Source organism: Poromitra crassiceps (genome assembly GCF_964638095.1).
Source record: "Poromitra crassiceps genome assembly, chromosome: 2".
Lineage (NCBI taxonomy): Eukaryota > Metazoa > Chordata > Actinopteri > Beryciformes > Melamphaidae > Poromitra > Poromitra crassiceps.
Window position 1 is genome coordinate 112873623 of NC_139624.1, and position 22027 is coordinate 112895649.

Sequence of the window (22027 nt, forward strand, 5' to 3'; positions counted from 1 at the left end):
AGGGACACCTACTGTATCTGAGAAGGCTGTTCTGGACTACAGCTCAGCATTCAACACCATAGTGCCCTCCAGGTTGGTCAGCAAGCTCAGGGATCTGGGCCTGAACACAGCACTGTGTGACTGGATCCTGGACTTTCTGACAGAATGCTGCCAGGTGGTGAGAGTGGACAACCACACCTCCTCCCCATTGACCATCAGCATAGGAGCGCCTCAGGGCTGTGTCTCCAGCCCCTTCTGGTACGACCTTTACACCCACGACTGCGTGGCGACAGACTTCAAACACCATCGTGAAGTTTGCAGACGATACAGCAGTTGTGGGGCTGACCTCCAATGGTGATGAGACGGCCTACAGGAAAGAGGTGAATGCCCTGGAACAGTGGTGCCAGGACAACCACCTCTCCCTGAATATCTCCAAGACCAAGGAGGTCATTGTGGATTACAGGAAGGGGAGGGAGACTCACCCCCCAGTCACCATCAACGGCACAGTGGTGGAAAGCGTGGAGAGCTTCAAGTACCTGGGAGTCAACATCCACCAGGACCTGACGTGGGCCAGCCACACCGCCACTGTCGTCAAAAAGGCCCAACAGCAACTACATGGACTCAGATGCCTAAAGAAATTTAGCCTGAGGCCCAAAATCCTCAGGGACTTCTACAGAGGCACCATTGAGAGCCTGCTGACCGACTGTTTCACCACCTGGTACTGGAACTGTACCACCATGGACCGCAAGGCGCTGAGAAGGGTGAGGCGCGCGGCCCAGCATGTGACAGGATGTGAGCTGCCAAAACTGCAGGAACTGTACAATCAGCGGTGCCTCAGGAAGTCCCGGAAGATCATCAACGACACGAACCACCCGCACAACAGCCTGTCTGCATGCACAACAGCATGCATCGTTTCAACAGCCAGTGAAACGATGCATGCCTTTACGTTCGGGACGGGGAGAAAATAACAAGAAAGAACGAGCAACGAATTAAAGCGAGCAGACAGGATCACCCAGGCGAACTGCAACCTCATTGAGACGGATATGCTGCCCAGATATGTATTGTTGAGGATGGCAATGGTTTTCAAATCCTGATCAATGTGATTGAGCCAGTGTATCACATTCCCGATCAAAAAAGGACAAAACAGCTGTCTTCATAAGCACAGAAATATTTTTTGTTTAACAGTAAAAACATTAAACTTGAACAGAACAGGAATAAAGATTTCATTTGAGGAAAATGCGCTGTATTTTCTGCCATAGGTATTTTGTGTTTTCTCATGCAGGGCTTTGCGCTACCTCAACAATGTTCAGGCAATATGCATGGCGAAAAAACAGAGTCCCACTCATAGAAATTGTTAGTCATGTATTAAACCCAACATCATCAAGGTTATGGAAGTGCTTTGGCCACTTATTCGTAGAGTGCATAACAGCCTTAACTCGGTAAGGACTACAATTTCCAGTGCGCATTATGGCATGTTCAATTGTATGTGTTACCAATTGTACAGCATTTTACAGATTCCCCAAAAGTGAATGCTTTAAAGAACAGACTTAAGACCCACTCACATCTAGAATAATTACTATAAAGATAACTATAAACTGTAAGTACATTGTTGCCCAATTCTACGCCCCCTTTTTTCTTAGAACTTGTTCTTAGAATTTGATTGTTTGAATTGTTCTTATTGTCATCTTTGTTAATCAGTCCAAGCTATAGTTTTGGAAGTTTTTATATCAATGTCGTGGGAACACAGACCTTGACTTAGAACAATTTCAATCTTTTTAGTTATATTTGATCTTTATTGCTCTAGATGTGAATGGGCCTTTACATGGTAATACTACATTTCTTTCAAAATAGCGTGCTGGGTGTTTGGGATACTCGGGTTGGTACAGAGCATAGAGCTGGTTGCTTTATCAAACACAAAGACAGTTAAGGTGCAAGAATCACTATTGTGTGATTGGTCAGTTGTTGGTGAGGCTTATAGTTATTGTAGTAGGCTGTCAATATAAGCGGTTGATCACTATAAGCGTGATCGATGTAAGCGGATTCCACTGTACCGGTGATGCAATTTAGCTGAATCGAAACAAGGGAGGATTCGTTTGTAAACATTTTAATTTTGCACCTTAAAATACTTCAAGAATTGTATGTTCACTTTGAAATACAATGACTGCATTTTCTAATGTTGGTTGGTAGCACAACCACGTGCGAAACATCACATGGTGCATGGACTTTTGATCAATATGGTCATTATCACAATGACATTGAATAGATTTTGCTCTCAAAGTTTCGTATGAAAGTTTAAAAATCTTATCTGGAAAATTCTGAAAACTTTTGACCACTCAGTCATTAGCTTTAACCCTGGCAATGCCACATGCAGCACTCTCTGTACAATAATATATAATGGGGGAAGTCTGGTAATCATTTCCTCACAACCTCCATAAATTATATGCTGTGCAGTGATGAATAAGCAATATACAGTTAATTCCAGTGATTGCAGGTAAGTGTGATTAAATAAGGAATCTGGTGTTGTGAGATCTTGTGTTATTGGTCAATTATAATGTGGACTTCCCTTCCTCTTCATAGGCGATAGCTATGCCTTTCCTCCCCTCCACTGCCTTCACCACAGGCGTCTGCCCCAGCTTCTGCTCCAAGCCCTGCCAGCTGCGCTCCGCCAGAAAAGAAGCTGCAGAACACAAGGGGTTAAACACACTGTGTTTAATACAAGAGACTTAAGGGATACTGTGTTTAATACAAGAGACTTGAGAGAGAAGTTTGCCTGTGAAAGACTACGATTTTAATTTTTTTGATAATCTTTTCAAAGCAGTGTCTCAACAGCCATAGTGCCTTTTAAACATGTTATCTGGATCATGTCCTGCTAGAGAGAACAGGATATTTTCAGGTTTTGCCTTTCTAAACATGAGGGGTCTTTGTTAAGAAACAACTGGATATGAGCCGTTTTTTCTGCCAGTGGGAGGGGGGGAGGGGGGGGGGGGGGGGCGCGGTAGCATCTATCAAAAACAAGAAATGTGATAGGAAACAGCTTTAGCGAATTTGTAACCAAACAAAAACAAATCAAGTCATATCTGACTTGTTTTAAATTTATTTCTCCCCACAAAAGTTTGATAGCCTATCAGTCAGTCAGCTCCTATCCTCTCCACAGTGTGGATGCACAGTCTGCCTGCCTGACAAATCTGGAGACTTCAAAAAACATGTTTTAACGGAGTCCATTGACAACGAGGGGTGGCAATGTGCCAAAAATGCCTTTGTTAAGCTACATAAAGCCGCGCAGTCAAAATAGTGGTCGGACTGTCGTCAATCACTGTGGGTGATTTATTTTATGACATTCAAGTCATATCTGACTAGTTTGAAATGTATTTCTCCCCACAAAACTTTGATAGCCTATCAGTCAGAGTCAGTCAGCTCCTATCCACTCCGCAGTGTGGGCGCACAGTAGCGTCAGGGACGATGAAAATTAATTTGGGGATGGAGCCATACGATAGCCTAAATACGCTCTGCTCGTTATGAACAGCGTTAAAAATGACATGCCACACACACACGCACACTAAACAGACATGCGGGCACTGGCAGAGAGACAAACAGGCAGATAGAGCGGCACGCATTGCGCAAAAAGTGTCAGAATGTCGGCTGCTCTTTGTGATAGTTGTTTCATTTGCTTCAGTCATCCTGCTGCCTCGTATTCTCAGGAGCGCGTTTCTGCTCCACTTTTCACTTTCCTTCCCCGCTGCCTCTCTGCAGTCAAGCCAGCCCTCACCTCGGAAAGCACGGTCATTCTAGCGCCCACTTAACAAATCAAGACGTTTTTGCAGCACTTGAGGAAACCGTGAGTTTGCTCGTTGATATAAGCGATTGCCCGAACGATTCATTAATTAATAAACTAGCGAACGTGAAGTGAGTCACGAAGAGCCACACCCGCCCACTCAGACATATGCGGATCATATCGTTCCACTGTTTAACATGACCAGCGCTTGCGTGGAAGCGGATCTTATACCGGTGGTCGAGGTAGATAAGATACGGAGTCTCGGGAGTGCGCGTAGGCCGGCTAATTGTTGTTTAACATGCAGGCCAACCGGCTAGGTGCAGGTTATAATACGGATTGCACTGCATGTTAAGAAGTGGCTCATGTGTATCGAAGTGTCCTTTGAACAAGACATTTCAATCCCAACCAATTTGTTTTGGATAAGGGTGTCAGCTAAATGCCAAAATTCAGGGGTGCACCGATCACGCTTGCCACGGACCACCGATTGCCCATCGCCTATGAGCAATATCTGCCCAATACCGATCACATGCCTATTTTTTTTAATAGAGCAGCTGTAGCAATCTAATGATAGGTCTATCAGTTTCCATTTTACATAGGCCTACATTTCATCCATCAAATTGAAAGCATGCAGCAAATTGTATTTCTTTCTATGTCAATATTTTATATTGTATATTACATTGATTTATATTATATTATTTTATATTATGTAATGAAACATGATTCTTTTTTGGGAGCAAATTAGAGCACAAGACTGTTGACACTTGCATGTGTTGTTGAGTAGAGATAAATAAATAGAGACACCCTCCAAATAAAAATTATATCCGTTTCAGTCTTTGTCTGTATAGGCTAAGTGAATGTTACTTCTAAGAGAGAGAGAAATTAGACTTTTCAGTTCCTCCTCCGCTGGTCTCAGTCTCGACCGTCATCCAGAGAGAGAGAGAGAGAGAGAAAAGGAGCGAGCAACAGGTGCGGCTCAGAGAGCATGCCAGCAAAAACAGATTGAAACTTAGTATTTCGTTTGATAAAAACAAGATGGGAGGTGCACTCGTCAAAAGGGCCTTTCTGTGTGGAGTTTTTATGTTCTCCCTGTGCTCCCCTGGGGTTTCCTCCAGATAGGATGTGATCGCCTTGGCCTTCCCACTATCACGGCTATATGCATGTGTGCTCTCTAAAGTGGTTTGCATCAGCGGCCAATGTGTTTTTTTCTCTGCCTTTTTTTCTCGTTCTCCGTGGCCAGTTTAACAAAGATGCTGCGCTGGGTGATGGGACTTCAAGTGCTGTATTTTATCCTGGCATATATTACAGATGGCAAGTGTTACATCCGTCTCACTTTGTAGGATTTCCACGCCGCAGACATGTTTTGAGGCGAGTTTATATGGGCAGTGACACCAATAACTGCACTGATTTCACGTGTTTTCCTCACTGAGAAATGGGCTGGGCACGTGTTTTTTTTTACACAAATTAACTCCGCTGAGAAATGGGCTGTCTCATGTGTTTTTCATGTGCGTCATCCGTCATGATCGGTTTATGCAATCGGCAGCAACAAAGCATTATCGGAAATCATATTCATATTTGAGGTCAAAATCTGACAATTTCGATCGCTTGCCGATCGATCGATCTACCAAAATTAAAATTGTAAATTGTATCATCATTCAATTGTTCGTTTGTCTTTTTCACTATTTTTTCCATGATCCTAGTTTCTCTCTCCTTTTATATGTAATTTAATTTTAATTATTTTCTTTTTTACTAATTTTATATCTATATAGTCATCAATCTTCTCAACCATAGAACGCCGTATTCCTGCGCCTGCCGTGCATGGTATTACTCCTCAGATTGCTGTTTTTCGGGTCAGAAACGTGCTGTTGTGGAGTAATAACCTGCGCAGCGCGCATAGGAATATGGAAGTTCTAAGGTTGAGGAGATGTAGTGCCAAAGGAAAGGGCTGTTTTTACAGCCAGGCAAAGCTAGCCTGGTAAACCAGCCGTCACGTGAACTCACATTTCATTTCGTTCTTCGTTCCCGTCTGGCCTCAAGCCCTGGGAGGGCTTCTGCAGAAACGGCAAGGCGTACGAGCCAATCAGTGACCCGCCTCATAGTTGACATCGTAACCGGCCAATCAGGAACGCCACTAGCAAAACAATAATGCCTGTCCGCCTCGAGGAATAATGTCAACGTTCTGCGAGTTTAAGCAGCCATAAAGTGCAGTTATTGCAGAAATAGACTCAATAACAATTAACAAGTACAGGAGTATGCAACAGCGGAGTTTCTCGGTGGAAAATGTGTTTTTGCTGTTCTCCCGAGTGGATTTGGGTTTGACTGGATCCAATGCTGATTGGGTGAAGGAGTTGTCTGTCAAGGAAAGTACACCCGCCAAACATCCTGCCGCATTGTTATTAAGAGTGCATAGTTAAATATATTTTAGGGCTGTCAATCTATTAAAATATTTAATCGCGATTAATCACATGATTGTCCATAGTTAATCGCGATTAATCGCAAATTAATCGCACATTTTTTTTATCTGTTCTAAATCTACCTTAAACCGAGGTAGGCTACCTTAAACCTGAGAGCTTTGTGCAAAGATGCACTGTTGTATTAATATGGGTAGTAGCTATTATCATTAGTATGGGTAAGTATTTGGCCATTGGCAATATTGTTATTATTGCTACTAGTTACTGGGAATACACATCTCTCAGGCTGCACTGTGTGAAGTTAATTGGTGCTATCCTCTAAATCTCTCGAGCCACAGACAGGAGCAGCTGCGTGCATGCTCTCTCCCCCCACTCTCTCTTTCTCGCTTTGTCTCTCGGTCTCTCTCTCTCCCGTTCTCCGTCGGTCTCTCTCCCTGGTCTGATCGCCCTCCCTCTCTCTTTCTCACTGCCTGTCTGTCTGTCTGTCTCGCTCGCTTTCTCTGCCTCTCTGTCTCCCTCTCTGTCCCCCCCCCCCCCCCCCCCGTTCTCCGTCTGTCTCTCACTCTCTCTGCCACGGTGAGAGACGAGACAGACGGGGAGAGCTGACGCGCTCCCCTCTCTCTCACCCAAAATGCAGGACATCTTTCTCAATTTGAAGCTGAACTTGCCATATACCCATTTTCTTCCTCCTTTTCTGCTCACGGAGCTTTGTTTCTGCTTGCTATCAATGTTACTGCTTCCTGATTTCCCAAACTACGGGTCGGACTAAGGCTCAAACATCAAAGAAAGTGCATGCATTAATTGCGTGTTTAAAAAAATAGTGGCGTTAAAAGGAATTTGCGTTAACGCATTATTATCGCGTTAACTTTGACAGCCCTAATATTGATGTTAGAAAGCTGCAGCAGCAGCGGAGTTCAGCTGTCAGGAAGTAGCTCCCTTGCATGACGCACACTAACATGATGCATGATGAAGTCATGACCCGCCCTAATCTGCCTCTGATTGGCTAGACTCGTTCGTCGGTTGTATTGATCAGGTAAATCGCTAGTCTTTCACAGTAGTAGTAGTGACCAGAGTGAGAGTGGATTCACAACAAACGATATGCAAACTGTCCAGTGCACCCACACAATTGAATTCACAGGCGTCAACGCCGTTATGCGTAGTTTTAACTAACAAATCGTACTAGCGTACTTTGATGCCAAAATGCGTGCATGCTATGAAAAATGCTTGCAGGTTGGCAGGTCTGCACACTGACTATCGATAAAGTACGTTATACAACCCCACGTCAAATAACCCAAACTATCCCTTTAAAGTAGACAGTCTCCTATGTGCAGCAGAGCTTTCTGATGGTCCCATACCAGCGGTGTTGGCCACAGTGAGAGTCTGGTTCCTCAGGACCACGGAGGTGCCAAACGAAGACGCTCCAGGTCCGTCAAACGTTAGATGCCTGCTTCGCAGAGCTCCTGTGATCAGGGACACATCCGTCTCATCGCACTCCTCCTCCTCATCGGCCAGGGCCACGTGACTCCGCCCACCTGGAGAATGTATGTGAATGAAAATGTATGAGATTTGACCATTTGAGCATTCAGTAGCTCTCATGAGGCTACTGATGATTTTTAAAAAAGGGAAAAAGGTCAAGAACTGTATACAAATAAACTTAAAGTAAGTATATCATAAATCATGGGGGAATTCATGTTGGTAAAACCCACTCTCACCTGGCAGGAGATGGCGAAAGTCTGTGACATATTCCTCTGACCACTCTCTGTTCTTGTTGCATGCCACCTCCATCTCAAACGGCGTCACTATGGGTTTGTAGAACTCACTGGTGTCCAGCAGTGAGTTCTCCGGACAGGCAATTAACACAAAAATGTCAATTTCAAGGAAGTTGGCAAGTTTGGCCACATTCAGCTTCCCCATGGCGAACATATAGCTCTTCTTCCCGGCTCTGTGGATGGTCTCCTTCAGCTGCTGGATGATGGCCAGGTAGTCGGCAACGCCCAGCGTGCCGACCAGGATGCCAACCACGTTTGCGTCTTTGGCTCGTTCGATGGCGTAATACCGCTTCATCAGAGCGCGGTTGATACTGACCGACTCCGTCCTCCCCAACAGCGTTGAGGGGTCAAAGGAACAGAAGGTGCAGCTGTTCCAGGTCATCATGAAGTTCCGTAAGGTTGCGCCCTCTTGACCTATATAGAACATGCTGTAGTCCTTTATGCTCAAGCCACTTTTCAGGACAAACTGCCTTCCAAATTGACAAAAAACCCGGTCGTCATCATGTTGTACTGGCGTCTGTCTGTGACTGTAGCACAGTTCCCCTTCAACGACGAGGACTGAGCCCACAGCATTTGGATACTCCGGAGTTAGGAGGGCCAGGAGATCATCTGGGGGGAAGTGGGGATATTACATTGTATTCAGTTACTTGGAGAAAATGGAACCTTAAACTAAGATGTAAAGTGGGGATACTAAAGACAAGGGTTTGACTGATATGAGTTTTTGGAAAGTGACACCTACTGTATGTTTTTAGATGGATACATTACATGCGAGTATAGAGCAAATGGTTCTCTCAGTGTGAGTTCAGAGAGACACAGAGCAATAACCAAAACCTCGGGGGTAGTGATCCGCGGGTCTTTTTTTTTTTACCTGCGACCGCTCGACATCATCCATCAACATCTGAAACCGCCCTTTTGTTCTCAATATTATCTTCAATGGACCCTACCCCGTAGACAAACCTGCAGGACCCAGGGTTTCGGATTGACCGACGCATCACCACTTGGGGGCGGTTATAGAGAAAGATTTGTAGCACTATTCAACAGTGGAAGATTTTAGTAGGCCTACATGATTGAAAGCCCCCCTCCAGTGTCTTTTGTCATTTTTAAGATATTTCAAGATTGTGTTACTGTGTTTTTCCCTGCTCTGCTGATTAGCCAGTGTTCCCCAGTGTTTTGTTAATAACCTCATTTTGGGCTCAAAGTCCTAAAAATAAGCTGTTGGTAAAAACGGGTGATGACGTCAGACATTATGTTGTCTAATGAGTGACGTATGACAACATCTTACATAGCTGGCCTCTGGCATTAGCTAACTGTTAGCTGTGAGCTACATTAGTTACATGGCAGTAAAATGCCACTGAATGACCAGTTTGATATAATGTAACTGTCAACCCGTTTGAGTCATGCTCTTTCCATAAAGCCCACCAGCATTGATATATGTTGGCTAGTTATTGATATTTATAACAATATTGTGGCTCTAAAATAAAGTTTTTATCGATGTGGGGAGACTGTAATGGCGGCGTAACGGTTTCCGGTCTGAGCGCAGACAAAGAGTATAGTGAAGACAAGAGGAGACGCTCTTCTGCTTCTTTTACAACAGCGCCTGCAGTCATTGTGTTGCATTGGAACAAACCATTAGGCTTCGGTTCTTATCAATGTAAGCTCTTTGGCAGAAATGGTAACGTGCGTTGTTACAGCGCGAGCACATGTACGTTGTCATAGAACACCAAAGGTGAAACAGGCAGGAAAGACTGGCTGGAGGGGGCTTTAGTCCGTGTGTCCACTTAGCTTCTTTTCCTAAGCTCCAGCGTCTTTTTTTCAGTTGTTTCCAATGAGGAGAAAGCGTATGCGGATGCATACGGCCGTCTAGAGAAAGTGTGCTGCAACCAGCGTCTTTTTTCAGAGCGCTCTGGCTTTTTTGTGCGCGGGCTCCCAGCTTTTCCAACTGAAAATATTACTTTTCAGAAAGGCGCTGGTGTTGGGCGCTCCTTTTCAGGCAACTATAATCATGAAGAAACTATCACAACAGAGACAGAAAGGCTCAATTGGGGGAGCAGATTGGCTAGACACTTCATATTTCTGCTGAGTGTTGTGCTTTTATCACAGTACGTGTAATGTTAGCTTGTTAGCTATCAAGCTAGCTACCGCTGCTGAGCTAAAGTTATTTTCAATTTGCTTCCTTGACTATTGTGCGCTCGGATCAGCGCCCCCCAGCGCTCTTCCAGTGTTTAAATGTCAGGAATAGACACCCATTCGACACACGGCCTTAAGCTGCATTTTATGATTATGTAGTAAAACCACTGTTGCATTTTGTTATTAATAATAATAATAATAATAATAACTTGGATTTATATAGCGCCTTTCAAGGAACCCAAGGACGTTTAACAATATTGAGACACACAATGACAAAAAAATAAAACAGAACAGAGAGAACAGAGTTGACTAGTGGCCAAAGGCTGTTGTTGGTTAGTGTTTCGGGTGTTCTTGAAGGATGGGGCGTTGTGGATCTCTGCGGGGAGAGAGTTCCAGAGGGTGGGGAACTGCACCTTATGCACTTTATGTTGAGGTTGGTCTATGTAACCTACAATGCAGGGATATTAATGTTATAATAACAAAGTGGAACATTTACTTTTGAAAGAAAGTCTGTTGATGAGTTATATTGGACTTTAATTTTCTGTGAAAAAAGTTTTTATTCAGGCAAACCTCATATTTTTTAAACATTGTGTAAATTGGAATTTGCAATTGTATTTCCCCAGAAATTGTATTGTATTGCAATTTTATTTCCCCAGAAAACGAAACCGTGACCGCCAAACAGTGATATGAAACAAATGACGAACCATGAGTTTTCTGAACCATGTGCCAATATTCAATATCTTTGAATTTGACCATTTTCCAGCCAACAAATACAAGTATTACATTTTATTCTTGCCTGAATGGAAAAGCCTCTGAAATAGCATTTAGACCAGCCTTTTTGATATGAAGTACCATTTTCAAATGTGCTTGAATCAGTGTGCCAGAGGTTTTTTTCATTGTCAGTCTTTTTCGCCAAAATTTACTAAATAAGAGGCCGTGCAACTGCAAATGGCTGTGAAATAATAATAATAATAATTTGGCAGGGCATTTCAACATTTATACAAAAATGCCCTAGGTTGCTGACCCCTGGTTTAGACTATGGACCATTTGAAATTTGACTAGCCAGTATCCATTTTTTAATAAAAAGCAAATATCAGCGCATCATATATATCACCTTACCAACATAATGGTCTAACGCGGCGATCCTCAAACTCCGTGTCATTTCGGGTTCAACTGCTCCACAGCGCCAGATGTATCGGTTCCGTGCTCAGTGGTGCGAGGGTGTACTGCAGTTTACAATTTAGACCATCGGCTGCGCTTCCTTGAATACCGTGGATATAAGACTCGATCCAGTTGCTGTAGCCCTTTTTTTTTTATCCTGTACACATTCATCTGCCCATTTATCGATGTGATCAAACGAAATTGGTGTGACAGAACTCAACTGTTGGTCTACTGCTCCCATGTTCAGACAGGGGTTTGTGATTGAGAGTCTCGTTGCGTTCCCACCCAGCGGGTGACATCATCCCAAGATGGCTGCGCTGTGAATAATGTCTATTAGATGAAGCGTTGACGTGTTTGTGTGGCAGCTTACCAATAACGTGGGCATAGTTTACATCGTAGAGGAGGATGATGTGGCTCTGCTTGTCGGGGTAGAGGTCCCTGAAGGTCGAGGCACATTTCTCGAGGTCCACCTCTCTCCTCTGGAACACATACATCAGAGGCAGCCGTCTGGACGGGCTGAGGCATGTCCGGCCGTAGTGCACGATGCACTCTGCTCCGAAATGTTCCGCCGCCACTTCATCCACACAGCAACTGCTCAACAGAGTTCAACGAAGAGTTGACTTTCCACAACTATAACACCACATTCATTAATCCAAAGGCCTGATAAAGCATATGGGTGGGTCGGAGATAAAGACTCCATTTCGGTTTGGTTTCTCCTTATCATTTTTGTTTTTAATACTACTTAAAGGGCCACTTTGCCGATTTTCAACCAGCTTTGTATCATTACAAAATCAGTAGTACTGTATATGCAAATAAACAATGTTTAACTTACCTCCATCTTGCCTGGACCGAAAGCTCCCCGTTCATTCGCAGAACTTCCTGGTCCAAACTGTCAAATCCTATTTCTTCCACCTCCGTAATATTGCAAAGGTCCGGTTCTCTCTCACACGACACATCCCGCTGCTGAAACACTCAACTACGCCTTCATCTCCTCCCGTCTCGACTTCTGTAACTCACTCCTCCACAGCATCAAAGCCAGCCAACAGACTCAAACTGGTCCAGAACCCAGCCGCTCGACTTCTCACCCACACCAAATCTTGGCACCACATCACCCCAGTTTTAAAAGAACTTCACTGGCTTCCCGTCTCCTACCGGATCAACGACAACAAACTCCTCGTCATCACTTAAAAAGCCCTTCACCAACTGGCCCCCCATATCTCACAGACCTCCTCTCCCCCTACCAACCTCAGATCCACCTCAGCCGGCCTTCTCTCCACCCCCAAGTTCAACCTCCGCAATTTCGGGGACAGAGCCTTCTCCAGGGCAGCTCCCAGGCTCTGGAACTCCCTCCCTGAATACATCAGAGTCACAGAGACTCTGAGTCCCTACGTTTTTCAATCCCGCCTCAAGACGCATCTCTTCTCCATTGCCTTCTCTTAGCACCCCCCTGCCCCATCCATCCTTCTTGTTTGTCCACTGTTTGTCTCACTAACGCCGCCCCTCTGTGTATAGTGTTAAGCGACTTTGAGTTCTAGAAAAGCGCCATATAAATGCTATGTATTATTATTATTATTAGGTCCAGGAAGTTCTGCGAATGAAGGTAGAGAGAGCAATAATGATAATGACAGTAACAGTGACACCATGGTGATAGTGATGGTGATAGTGATAATGATAGTGACAGTAACAGTGACACCATGGTGATAGTGATGTGATAGTGACAGTAACAGTGACACCATGGTGATGGTGATGGTGATAGTGATAATGATAGTGACAGTAACAGTGACACCATGGTGATAGTGATGGTGATAGTGATAATGATAGTAACAGTGACACCATAGTGATGGTGATAGTGATAATGATAGTAACAGTGACACCATGGTGATAGTGATGGTGATAGTGATAATGATAGTGACAGTAACAGTGACACCATGGTGATAGTGATGGTGATAGTGATAATGATAGTAACAGTGACACCATGGTGATAGTGATGTGATAGTGACAGTAACAGTGACACCATGGTGATGGTGATAGTGATAATGATAGTGACAGTAACAGTGACACCATGGTGATAGTGATGGTGATAGTGATAATGATAGTGACAGTAACAGTGACACCATGGTGATAGTGATAATGATAGTGACAGTAACAGTGACACCATGGTGATAGTGATGGTGATAATGATAGTGACAGTAACAGTGACACCATGGTGATAGTGATGGTGATAGTGATAATGATAGTGACAGTAACAGTGACACCATGGTGATAGTGATAATGATAGTAACAGTGACACCATGGTGATAGTGATGGTGATAGTGATAATGATAGTGACAGTAACAGTGACACCATGGTGATAATGATAGTGACAGTAACAGTGACACCATGGTGATAGTGATGTGATAGTGACAGTAACAGTGACACCATGGTGATAGTGATAATGATAGTGACAGTAACAGTGACACCATGGTGATAGTGATGGTGATAGTGATAATGATAGTGACAGTAACAGTGACACCATGGTGATAGTGATGGTGATAGTGATAATGATAGTGACAGTAACAGTGACACCATGGTGATAGGAAGTTCTGTGAATGAACGGGGAGCTCTCGGTCCAGGCAAGATGGAGGGAAGTTAAACATTGTTCATTTATAGACAAGTTTCCCCGCGCTGGCCTACGGCGGCGCCGTAGCAGCCTTATACAGTATGTCCCCGGCTTCCGGTTAAGTCCACATTGCGTCCACAGCAGCGAGCACATCAGAGGGCAGCAGCCGAAATATCCAAACTTTTTTACAACGATCGCTAACATCAGCTAAACTAACATTAGCAGACGTTATTAACAATAGGTTATTCTGGAACACATTGTGCAGTGCCCTGGCTGTCACAATACACAGAAACGCCTGAACGAGTGGTTGGATCGACAGTGTTTTGAGCATCAGCCCGCTACCAAACAGCTTTGTCCCTGCACTCCACTGTATTCCTTCTACCGAATCAATTTATTTCTCTATAGTCTATTCTTTATAGCCTCTATAGTCGATCATATTTATTCCAGTGTTGTCATTAAGAGGCCGATTTCGCAGCAAGAATATTTAATTGGTCGGCACGTCGTTCTCGGTAAGGACGCTTTCGTTATTGAAACAGACAAGATGGATGCATGCTCCTATAGCCTATCTATCTGCATTTGCAGACACTCATGAACCCATATCTTCTGGACATTGCCTTGATGAAAAAACATAGCGTTAGCTAAAAGTAATAAGTGCGACAGTGTCAGTGCAGAAAGCACACAACTTGAATCTCCAGCTACGCACCTTAATTTCTCCCACTCCACACCTGGCACCTGCGTCAGCCCTCCTGCACTCGTTCTTGGCTCCCATGTGGCTTTATTTGTGGTAAGCATTTTGATTCATCTCCTCATCATACGAGCGTCGGGCAACAAGCGCGAGCCATTGATTGATTGATTGATTGAGTCGCCCAACGTAGGTAAAAAGGCTTTTTACCTCCGCTAAATTGACCGCCTACGTCGGGTCTCTTTCGCTTTTGACGGCGGCAGGCACGCTTCTGTTTCTTTCCTGCCGTCTTGCTGGCCTCGGCTGAAGTAGGCTACTTGTTGCATGATCTCGATTAAAAAAAGGACTGGCCTAGCAAGGGATGTCTGTTTGTAGATGAGCACACAACCTACTTTGTTGCTGTGGAGATATTGGTACGCTTCGGAGCTTTTGAGATTGTTCATCGCGTTGCCGTCCACCGCCATTGATTCCTCAAAATACGCTATAATCCTGCCTGTAGTTACGTTCGGCCATTTACACATATTATCTTCCAGGGGCGGACTGGGATCGTAATTCAGGCCGGGCATTAGATACCAAGCAGGCCAGGCTGATACGGGCCGACGCGCGTGCCGGCGTCCGAAGGCGAAAAATTTGGGCCGTCTGAAGCTCAATTTGGGCCGTTTGAAGCCCAATTTGGGCCGTTTGAAGCCAGATTTGGGCCGTTTGAAGCCCAATTTGGGTCGTTTAAAGCCAGATTTGGGCCGTTTGAAGCCCGATTTCCCAAAAAAAAAAAAAAAAAAAAAAAAAAAAATTTTTTTTTTTTGCAGGCCAGGCCAGGCCACCGGGCATTTGCCCGACGTGCCCGATTATGCAGTCCGCCACTGTTATCTTCCCATGTGTCCACTGTCAACGGGTGTGGGATAGACACTCTTTCGTTAGACAGGAGACTCGGAGAATGATCCCAAGTTTGCATTTTTTCGGCGGGCGCTATGGCTACTACGCTAGTACGTTACGCTTCTCTGTATTCACAAACACCGGAAGAGACAGACATATCGCAGCCGAGTCCGGAAGCAAACCGGAAGTGCCCAGGAAACTTGTCTATACTACTGATTTTGTAATGATAACAACAAAGCTGGTTGAAAATCTGCAAAGTGTCTCTTTAAGTGCTTCCATTGAGAGCCAAAGTGAAACGTCACTTCCTGCTTTCTCCCTGTACCAGCGCTGCGAAAAATATGAATGGCGGTGGACGGAGAATAAGGTTACTTTTTTGATCCCGTTTGAATTGTGCCACGGGGTGCCAACGCTAATTTTGTCAATTTAAAACATAACTTTGCATGTCAAGAAAGTCACAGTTTGTCGTCAAACTGAAACGTAAGGGTTAGTTTCGTATAAAAACTACATAGCTCGTGGAAGCTCATGGCATGTCGCCGGTCTTCAGCTTTGCGGTAGAGAAAGTGACGTCACTTAGGCGACAGTGTATGTAGTCTTTCTGATTTATAACTTCTAGTGCAACAGTTTAGTGACAAACTACGACTTTCTTGTTTGTTTGAGCATAAAAAAGGGGAGGAAAGAAATTGCAATTTTGTCCATAGCATGTGCTGGAGATTTGGGGAAATAACCTGAGGGGCAGGCGACCCCTCCTCCAAGGCAATGGTAGGGAAAAACTGACATTTAAGGAGCTATTTTTTACTGGGGTCCAGGGTCTGAAATTAACACCTGTCAAGCACAAAATGCGGTAAGTGCCTAAACTTCTGCAATGTCGTTGGCAGGTAAGCAAAAAATTGGACACTGCATGCAATCATCCTAACCATTTCTATGAAATCTTACAAAATGAAAAACCATACATGTAGCACCAAGGCTAATAAGTTTCCTGATTTGTTTTCATCTCATAAGTCACTGGATGACGACACCAAGCACCCAATAGGCATGGGCGATATGGCAAAAATATATCACAAATGTTTTTGTCAGGCTGGATCCCAATCTTATCACAATTATTTTTCATGTTGGTTAAAGACTATTTTGCAAGTTACTGAATAGTAACTAGGGCTGAGCAATATGGACCAAAAATCATATCTCTGTATTTTTAGGCTGAACGGCGATACATATCTTGGTATTTTGAATGAAGTGGGCTAAATGTTCAGTTGTTGCAAGTCAAAGCCACATGTGAGATGTCACAAACACTTTTATTAAAACAAGACTGATCATAAAATGCAAAGACAGGGTTTCCTCCCCTGACTATTGGCTTTCACAAAATATTTACACAATGAGATGAAATAATCATCAGTAATGTAGATACAATGACTAAGTGGGTAAAGGCAAATAATGGAACAGCAAGAACAGTCTGGTAGACAACACTTATGCCATATCGATATTACGATATCCAAAATCTAAGCCAATATCTTGTCTCATATGATCTTGATATAATATTGCTATATTGCCCAGCCCTAGCACCCAACATATCAAATGTAGCATAAGTGTAAAACAAATGCAGCAAAAACCCGAAACAGTGAGTTTACCTGAAAGTATTTTTGCTGGTGTGTTACCTGCCATAGGACGTATCTCCCAGTATGAACAGCTTGGCTTGAGTTTCTTTCTCGATCTCGACACCTATTGCGACAGAATCCACCAGCAGCTCATCAGGAAACTGCAGAGCGACCTGTGGGCATCAAGCATTTCAGATGAAGGTCACTTCTACAACATAAACATGGATCCTGTAATCTATCCAGTAGGGATGGGCGCGAGTACTCGGGTACTCGAGCACTCGTTCATAACGTCAGTATTCGAGTAACGTTTCTGCTGTTCGGGTACTCGCCCCACTCCCCACCCCTTTAAAAATGGTCTAAGATCTACGCACGCATCGTCATGTGGATCTGGCAGCATGAACTGCATGGGCGTCAAGTCAGCCAGAATGTACAACAAGTACGTCATCCGCTTTGTTGCTTTCAAAATAAAACGCTTATTGTAACGTAACCTTATTTATTTTGAGTAATGCGTTACAGCCACAGTTTCACGCCATATAACATCACGAGTATTTTGATACAAGGTTTGCTGCTTCATTCGTTGAAATACTTTTTCTCCTCCAACGTGCATCAATAAGCTATTTACTTTTGTTTAAGTAACATTATTTTGAAAGTTTTAAGCGAAGTTTTCCAGCTCATCCCGACGAAAATGGCTGGTGGCTGGAGATATTCTCCCGAATGAGACGCACGCTTCTTCATAGATAAAACTCATTCAAAACATTGCACTAGTTTACTGACTACACTGTCGTTTCCCATAACGTTAGTCACAAGAAATGTGAGAATGGGAGACAATCGCCTCATGGTGATCACTATTCAGCTGCAGCTGTAACGTTAATCACACTGGCCAGTTTTCACTTTTTGGCAGAACACCGGACCTTGGAATCCGTGGATTTACGTTAATGTAACAGTGATCATAAAGTAAAATGGATGATACTGGACAATAACCTGACATTGCTGGACAAGACATGGAAATGCCTTCGCTTGTTTCACAACGTGTCTGCTGCTCCAAAGCGCTAATGCCATCCATCCAACCATCGGAGATAGGCTACTGTCTGAGGTAGGCTTTAGATGTTAGCTTAGCGTCACCCAATATCAGTCAGTTCCTCTCCTGACAAAAAATGCTCCAGGTAGCGCTTTTTCCATGCAAAAATGCAAACATAATGTGTGAACAGCCCCCCACACAGCAGATTACCCCTGCTCAGTCATTACCATAGTAATCACACAGACCCCCCCCCCCGCCTGCGCGAGTGCTCGAGCACTCGTCCGTAATAGGAGAATACTCGAGTATTTAAATTGCTTAAAATACCCATCCCTACTATCCAGGATCGCTGTCCATTTTCCATTTTGAAATTCTGAAGTGCTACCAGTCTCACTGTAAAAACATATGGGTGTAGGTCCTTAACATTTCAGCCTGTTTTTTGTTTTACTTGTGTGAAAAGTGAAAATGATGTGCTCACCTTTTCAAAGTGATGCTGATTGATGAACTCACAGGTCTTCTTTATCTCATACAGCTCTTCAAGGTTTTCCGACGGAGCGTTCGTAGTTGCTGTAACATCCACTGCACGCTGAAGCACCGCCTCTGAGCTGCTGCTGAACGCATCAGCCATGGCTGCATCTAAAACACTCTACAGTGGCTGAAGGGGGGGGAAATCAGTCAAATTACTGTTCACCAACCTGCTAATCTGACTCAACGGAAGCAGGCTGCGGGTATACTGTATATGCTCTGCCATTGGCTCCGACCATTTCAGTCCAAGCGAAGGGAAATCCCTTTCCGCTCCCTGGGTGTCCGCTCTCAAATGCCTCAGCCGTTGTGAAAGAACAACGCTAGCTAGCAAGTCAAGGGCAACTTCAGCCCAGGACCACGTGCATCATGTAGCAACCAGGCAACCAATCTCATGCAACTCAAGCCCATAGGTTGAGTCGATGTCTCGTCATAAACGCTGGGGTAGCTGACTGGTGGCGTGGTCAGGATGGGGTAAATCCCCCGTTCTCTCCATTCAGCATAGTTAGCATTTAGCTGCTAGCCCAGCCAAGGCAGACCGGATCGGGCATTTAACCCCCTCAGTAAATGCACATCTGAACAGACGTCTATGTACCTGCTCTAGAATCCCCAATCCTGTAGTGTAGAGCCGGAGCACCGTCCTTTGGTGAGTCAGCCCATTGAGATATATGGGGGTTTTTACCCCACTCGCGTGCCAGCCGTATAACACATAACCTTCCTTTCTAACCAGAAACCAGAGGTCTTTATGTGCTCAGCTGAGAATTGGTATTCTGCCTCTTGCCATTGAAGTAGGGCGGTTCACAGCTATACCAGAAGAGAACAGGATATGCAATGTCTGTGATCTAAAGGATGTTGAAAATGAGTTTAATTTCATGTTTTATTGTACTTTATATGATGATTTGAAGATTTCCTTATTTGACGAAATGCAAAAGCAAAGACCTGAGCTCTTCTGGGCAGATGATGGCCAGAAGTTGGAGTGGTTGTTTAAGACTGAGGTATTTAAGACTGCTAACTTTATCTCTAGGGCCTGGAATAAAAGGCAAGCACAGCTCTTTAAGTAGGTTCAGGTGGTGGTTTTCATGCTGTACAACTTTACTGTATGTATTTTGGGTGTTTTCTGTTGGTTTTATGTTTTGATCATTGTTTGTTTAAATGATGAACAGTAAAAGTGTCCTGTAAGCCCATGTGGGCTGGGCTTCATTCGAAGCATGACACTTAAATAAAGAAAATCAATAAAAAAAATATATATAACAGGCGTCCCCACACAGACAGACTGTCTCTATTCGAGGAAACATCTTTCAACAGCCCATGTTTGGTAATGATGACATCATCACCGTTATCCAGAATGAATGAATGCCTGACTCACCCCAAAAGCCTTCTCTTGACCACACGCTGCACATGTGGTAAAAATACTTAACCCTTATTTACTATTTATTACTGAGTCTATGGAACACACATGAGACAGATAGTTACAACAAAGGCATTACAATATTGAACATTCAAAGCTGGAGCAATGTTCACAACTTAATGAAATGTCTAGACTTTTGAAATGTAAATAATTTCAATAAAGAATAAAATGTATGGCCTGTAAATAAGAATACGATACACCATACACTCTTATTATCACATAGTATACGAGGGAATATTTTACAGGCTAAGTTATAATCACTTATGTACATGAGATACTTTCTTGTACAAATTCAGGCCAAAATCCATTAAAAAAACTCGTAATTTAAAAGTCGTCTGGCTTATCAACAAAAGTACATACCTGGCTGGTACAAGATGACGTTAAGCATTTAGCTATATGAAATGTTAAGTCCTTCTGGTAAATTCGGCATACAGCGTTAGCTAGGTCTACCAAGCTACACAGTAACATCTCAACTTTCTTTGTTTTTGATTGCCCGGACTGCTCAACCATGTTCCACCTGCATTTCGGTGGATGAACGTTTGGATATATTTGACGAAGTAACGTTGAAATTCATGCCGAATTGAAGAGTGTCCCTAACGATTCGTTAAGTTTTAAATTATGTTATAACCTTACCACATAACCTAGCTACATACACGTTTGCAGATAAGCAACACAACTTTAAATGTAACTAGCGTTAGGTGCCCGAGTTTGATGAAGTGGTTTGATGAGGTTTGGTGTAACGTTTACAGGTCTTTGCATGCAAGATGACTATCAGGGCTATCATGGTACCAGACTAATTAACTCCACACAAACATAATTTAACGGGTTAACTTGCTTCCTTAGACACAGCGAAGTTTACCGACATATGAACCCATCACTGACTTTACCTGGGTCCCGTTAGCTAGTTAGCCGACAGTTCAGTCAGAGTCCAGAGCGCAGCTTTAGCATCCCAGTCATGACAAACTAGCATTTAACAACAGACGAGTTATTCTTGCAGTACCACTATAGACTTAAAATTCGGCGTCAGGTTGGCGGTTGTTCAGTAGTAACTCTGTGGAGTGTTAGCAGTTATAATACACGTGTTGTTGGTTACGTGCGTTGCTTAATCTTCTTCTTCTTCTTTTGAGTATAATGGCGGTTGGCAAACAGCTTTTTGTGCATTACCGCCACCTACTGGAGTTTGATGTCTTCTTCTTCTTTTTGATTTCCGGCAGTGTAGACGCTACTAGGCGTATTACTGCCCTCCACAGGTCAAATGGAATTTGATGTCTTCTTTATAGTGGAATCTATTTACAATGTTCATCATGTATCCACCCATAGTGCAGGGGCGTATCTACGGGTGGGCCTGGGTAGGCACAGGCCCACCCACTTCTTGCCCTGGCCCACCCAAAAAAATTTTTTTAATTGGTTGTTTTCTAGAGGCAAACTTGCTGCTGCATTGCTAGCCAATGGTTTTGTTACTTTTGTAAAAACGCAGGGCACATCATCTCCAGAGTCTAATGCATGACAACTTCATGACATCTAGGAATTTTGTTCTCTCTGTGGATAAATAAACCAGAGGGCGTCTTGTTCAAACTTGAAGCAGCCTCAGTGTTGTTATTTTTTAAACTCACAGCAGTATATGGATCAGTGGTTCTAATTTCTGTATAAAGTAACAGTATACACACAAGTATAAGCATTCATGTATGCAACATTTGGCACCTATATGTAACCTTTTAAGGTTGAGATAATTGTATTATCATTATATGGTCCAAATATTTCAGTAAAGCACTTGAAACACTTGAAATATTCTTGCTTGGGTGGTATCATTCTACTTGAAATGATGGTCAAATGCATTATTTTTAGTAAAATAACACGTCAAATTTTTCGTGTTGGCCCGGGCATCTGCACCCCTTCCTATCCAGGCCCACCCAATTTGATCCAGGCCCACCCATAATTCAATTTCTGCATACGCCCCTGCCATAGTGCTCCCATTCACGATATATATGTCCATTCTACGACTCAGTCGGCGGGAACTCATCCCTCAGCGCCTTCTCGATCTCCTCTCCGGAAATGTCAACAACATTCAAGAACCTTCTAGCTGCATCCATCATCATCTTAATCTTTTCCTTTTTTCCCTTGAT

At 43.7% G+C, this 22027-nt stretch overlaps 1 protein-coding gene across 1 annotated transcript; it reads right to left on the reverse strand.

Annotated features, from left to right (window-relative positions):
- Nucleotides 1-1333: 1333 nt before the first annotated feature.
- Nucleotides 1334-21010, reverse strand: dph2 (diphthamide biosynthesis 2). Its single transcript, XM_083652504.1, has 7 exons — nucleotides 20792-21010; nucleotides 18453-18629; nucleotides 17020-17132; nucleotides 11587-11807; nucleotides 7872-8537; nucleotides 7515-7691; nucleotides 1334-2656 (listed from the first exon to the last, which is right to left on the reverse strand). The coding sequence occupies exons 2-7, from the start codon at nucleotides 18600-18602 to the stop codon at nucleotides 2526-2528; spliced, it is 1458 nt and encodes a 485-aa protein (XP_083508630.1). The 5' UTR covers nucleotides 18603-18629; nucleotides 20792-21010; the 3' UTR covers nucleotides 1334-2525.
- Between the last annotated feature and the right edge of the window lie 1017 nt (nucleotides 21011-22027).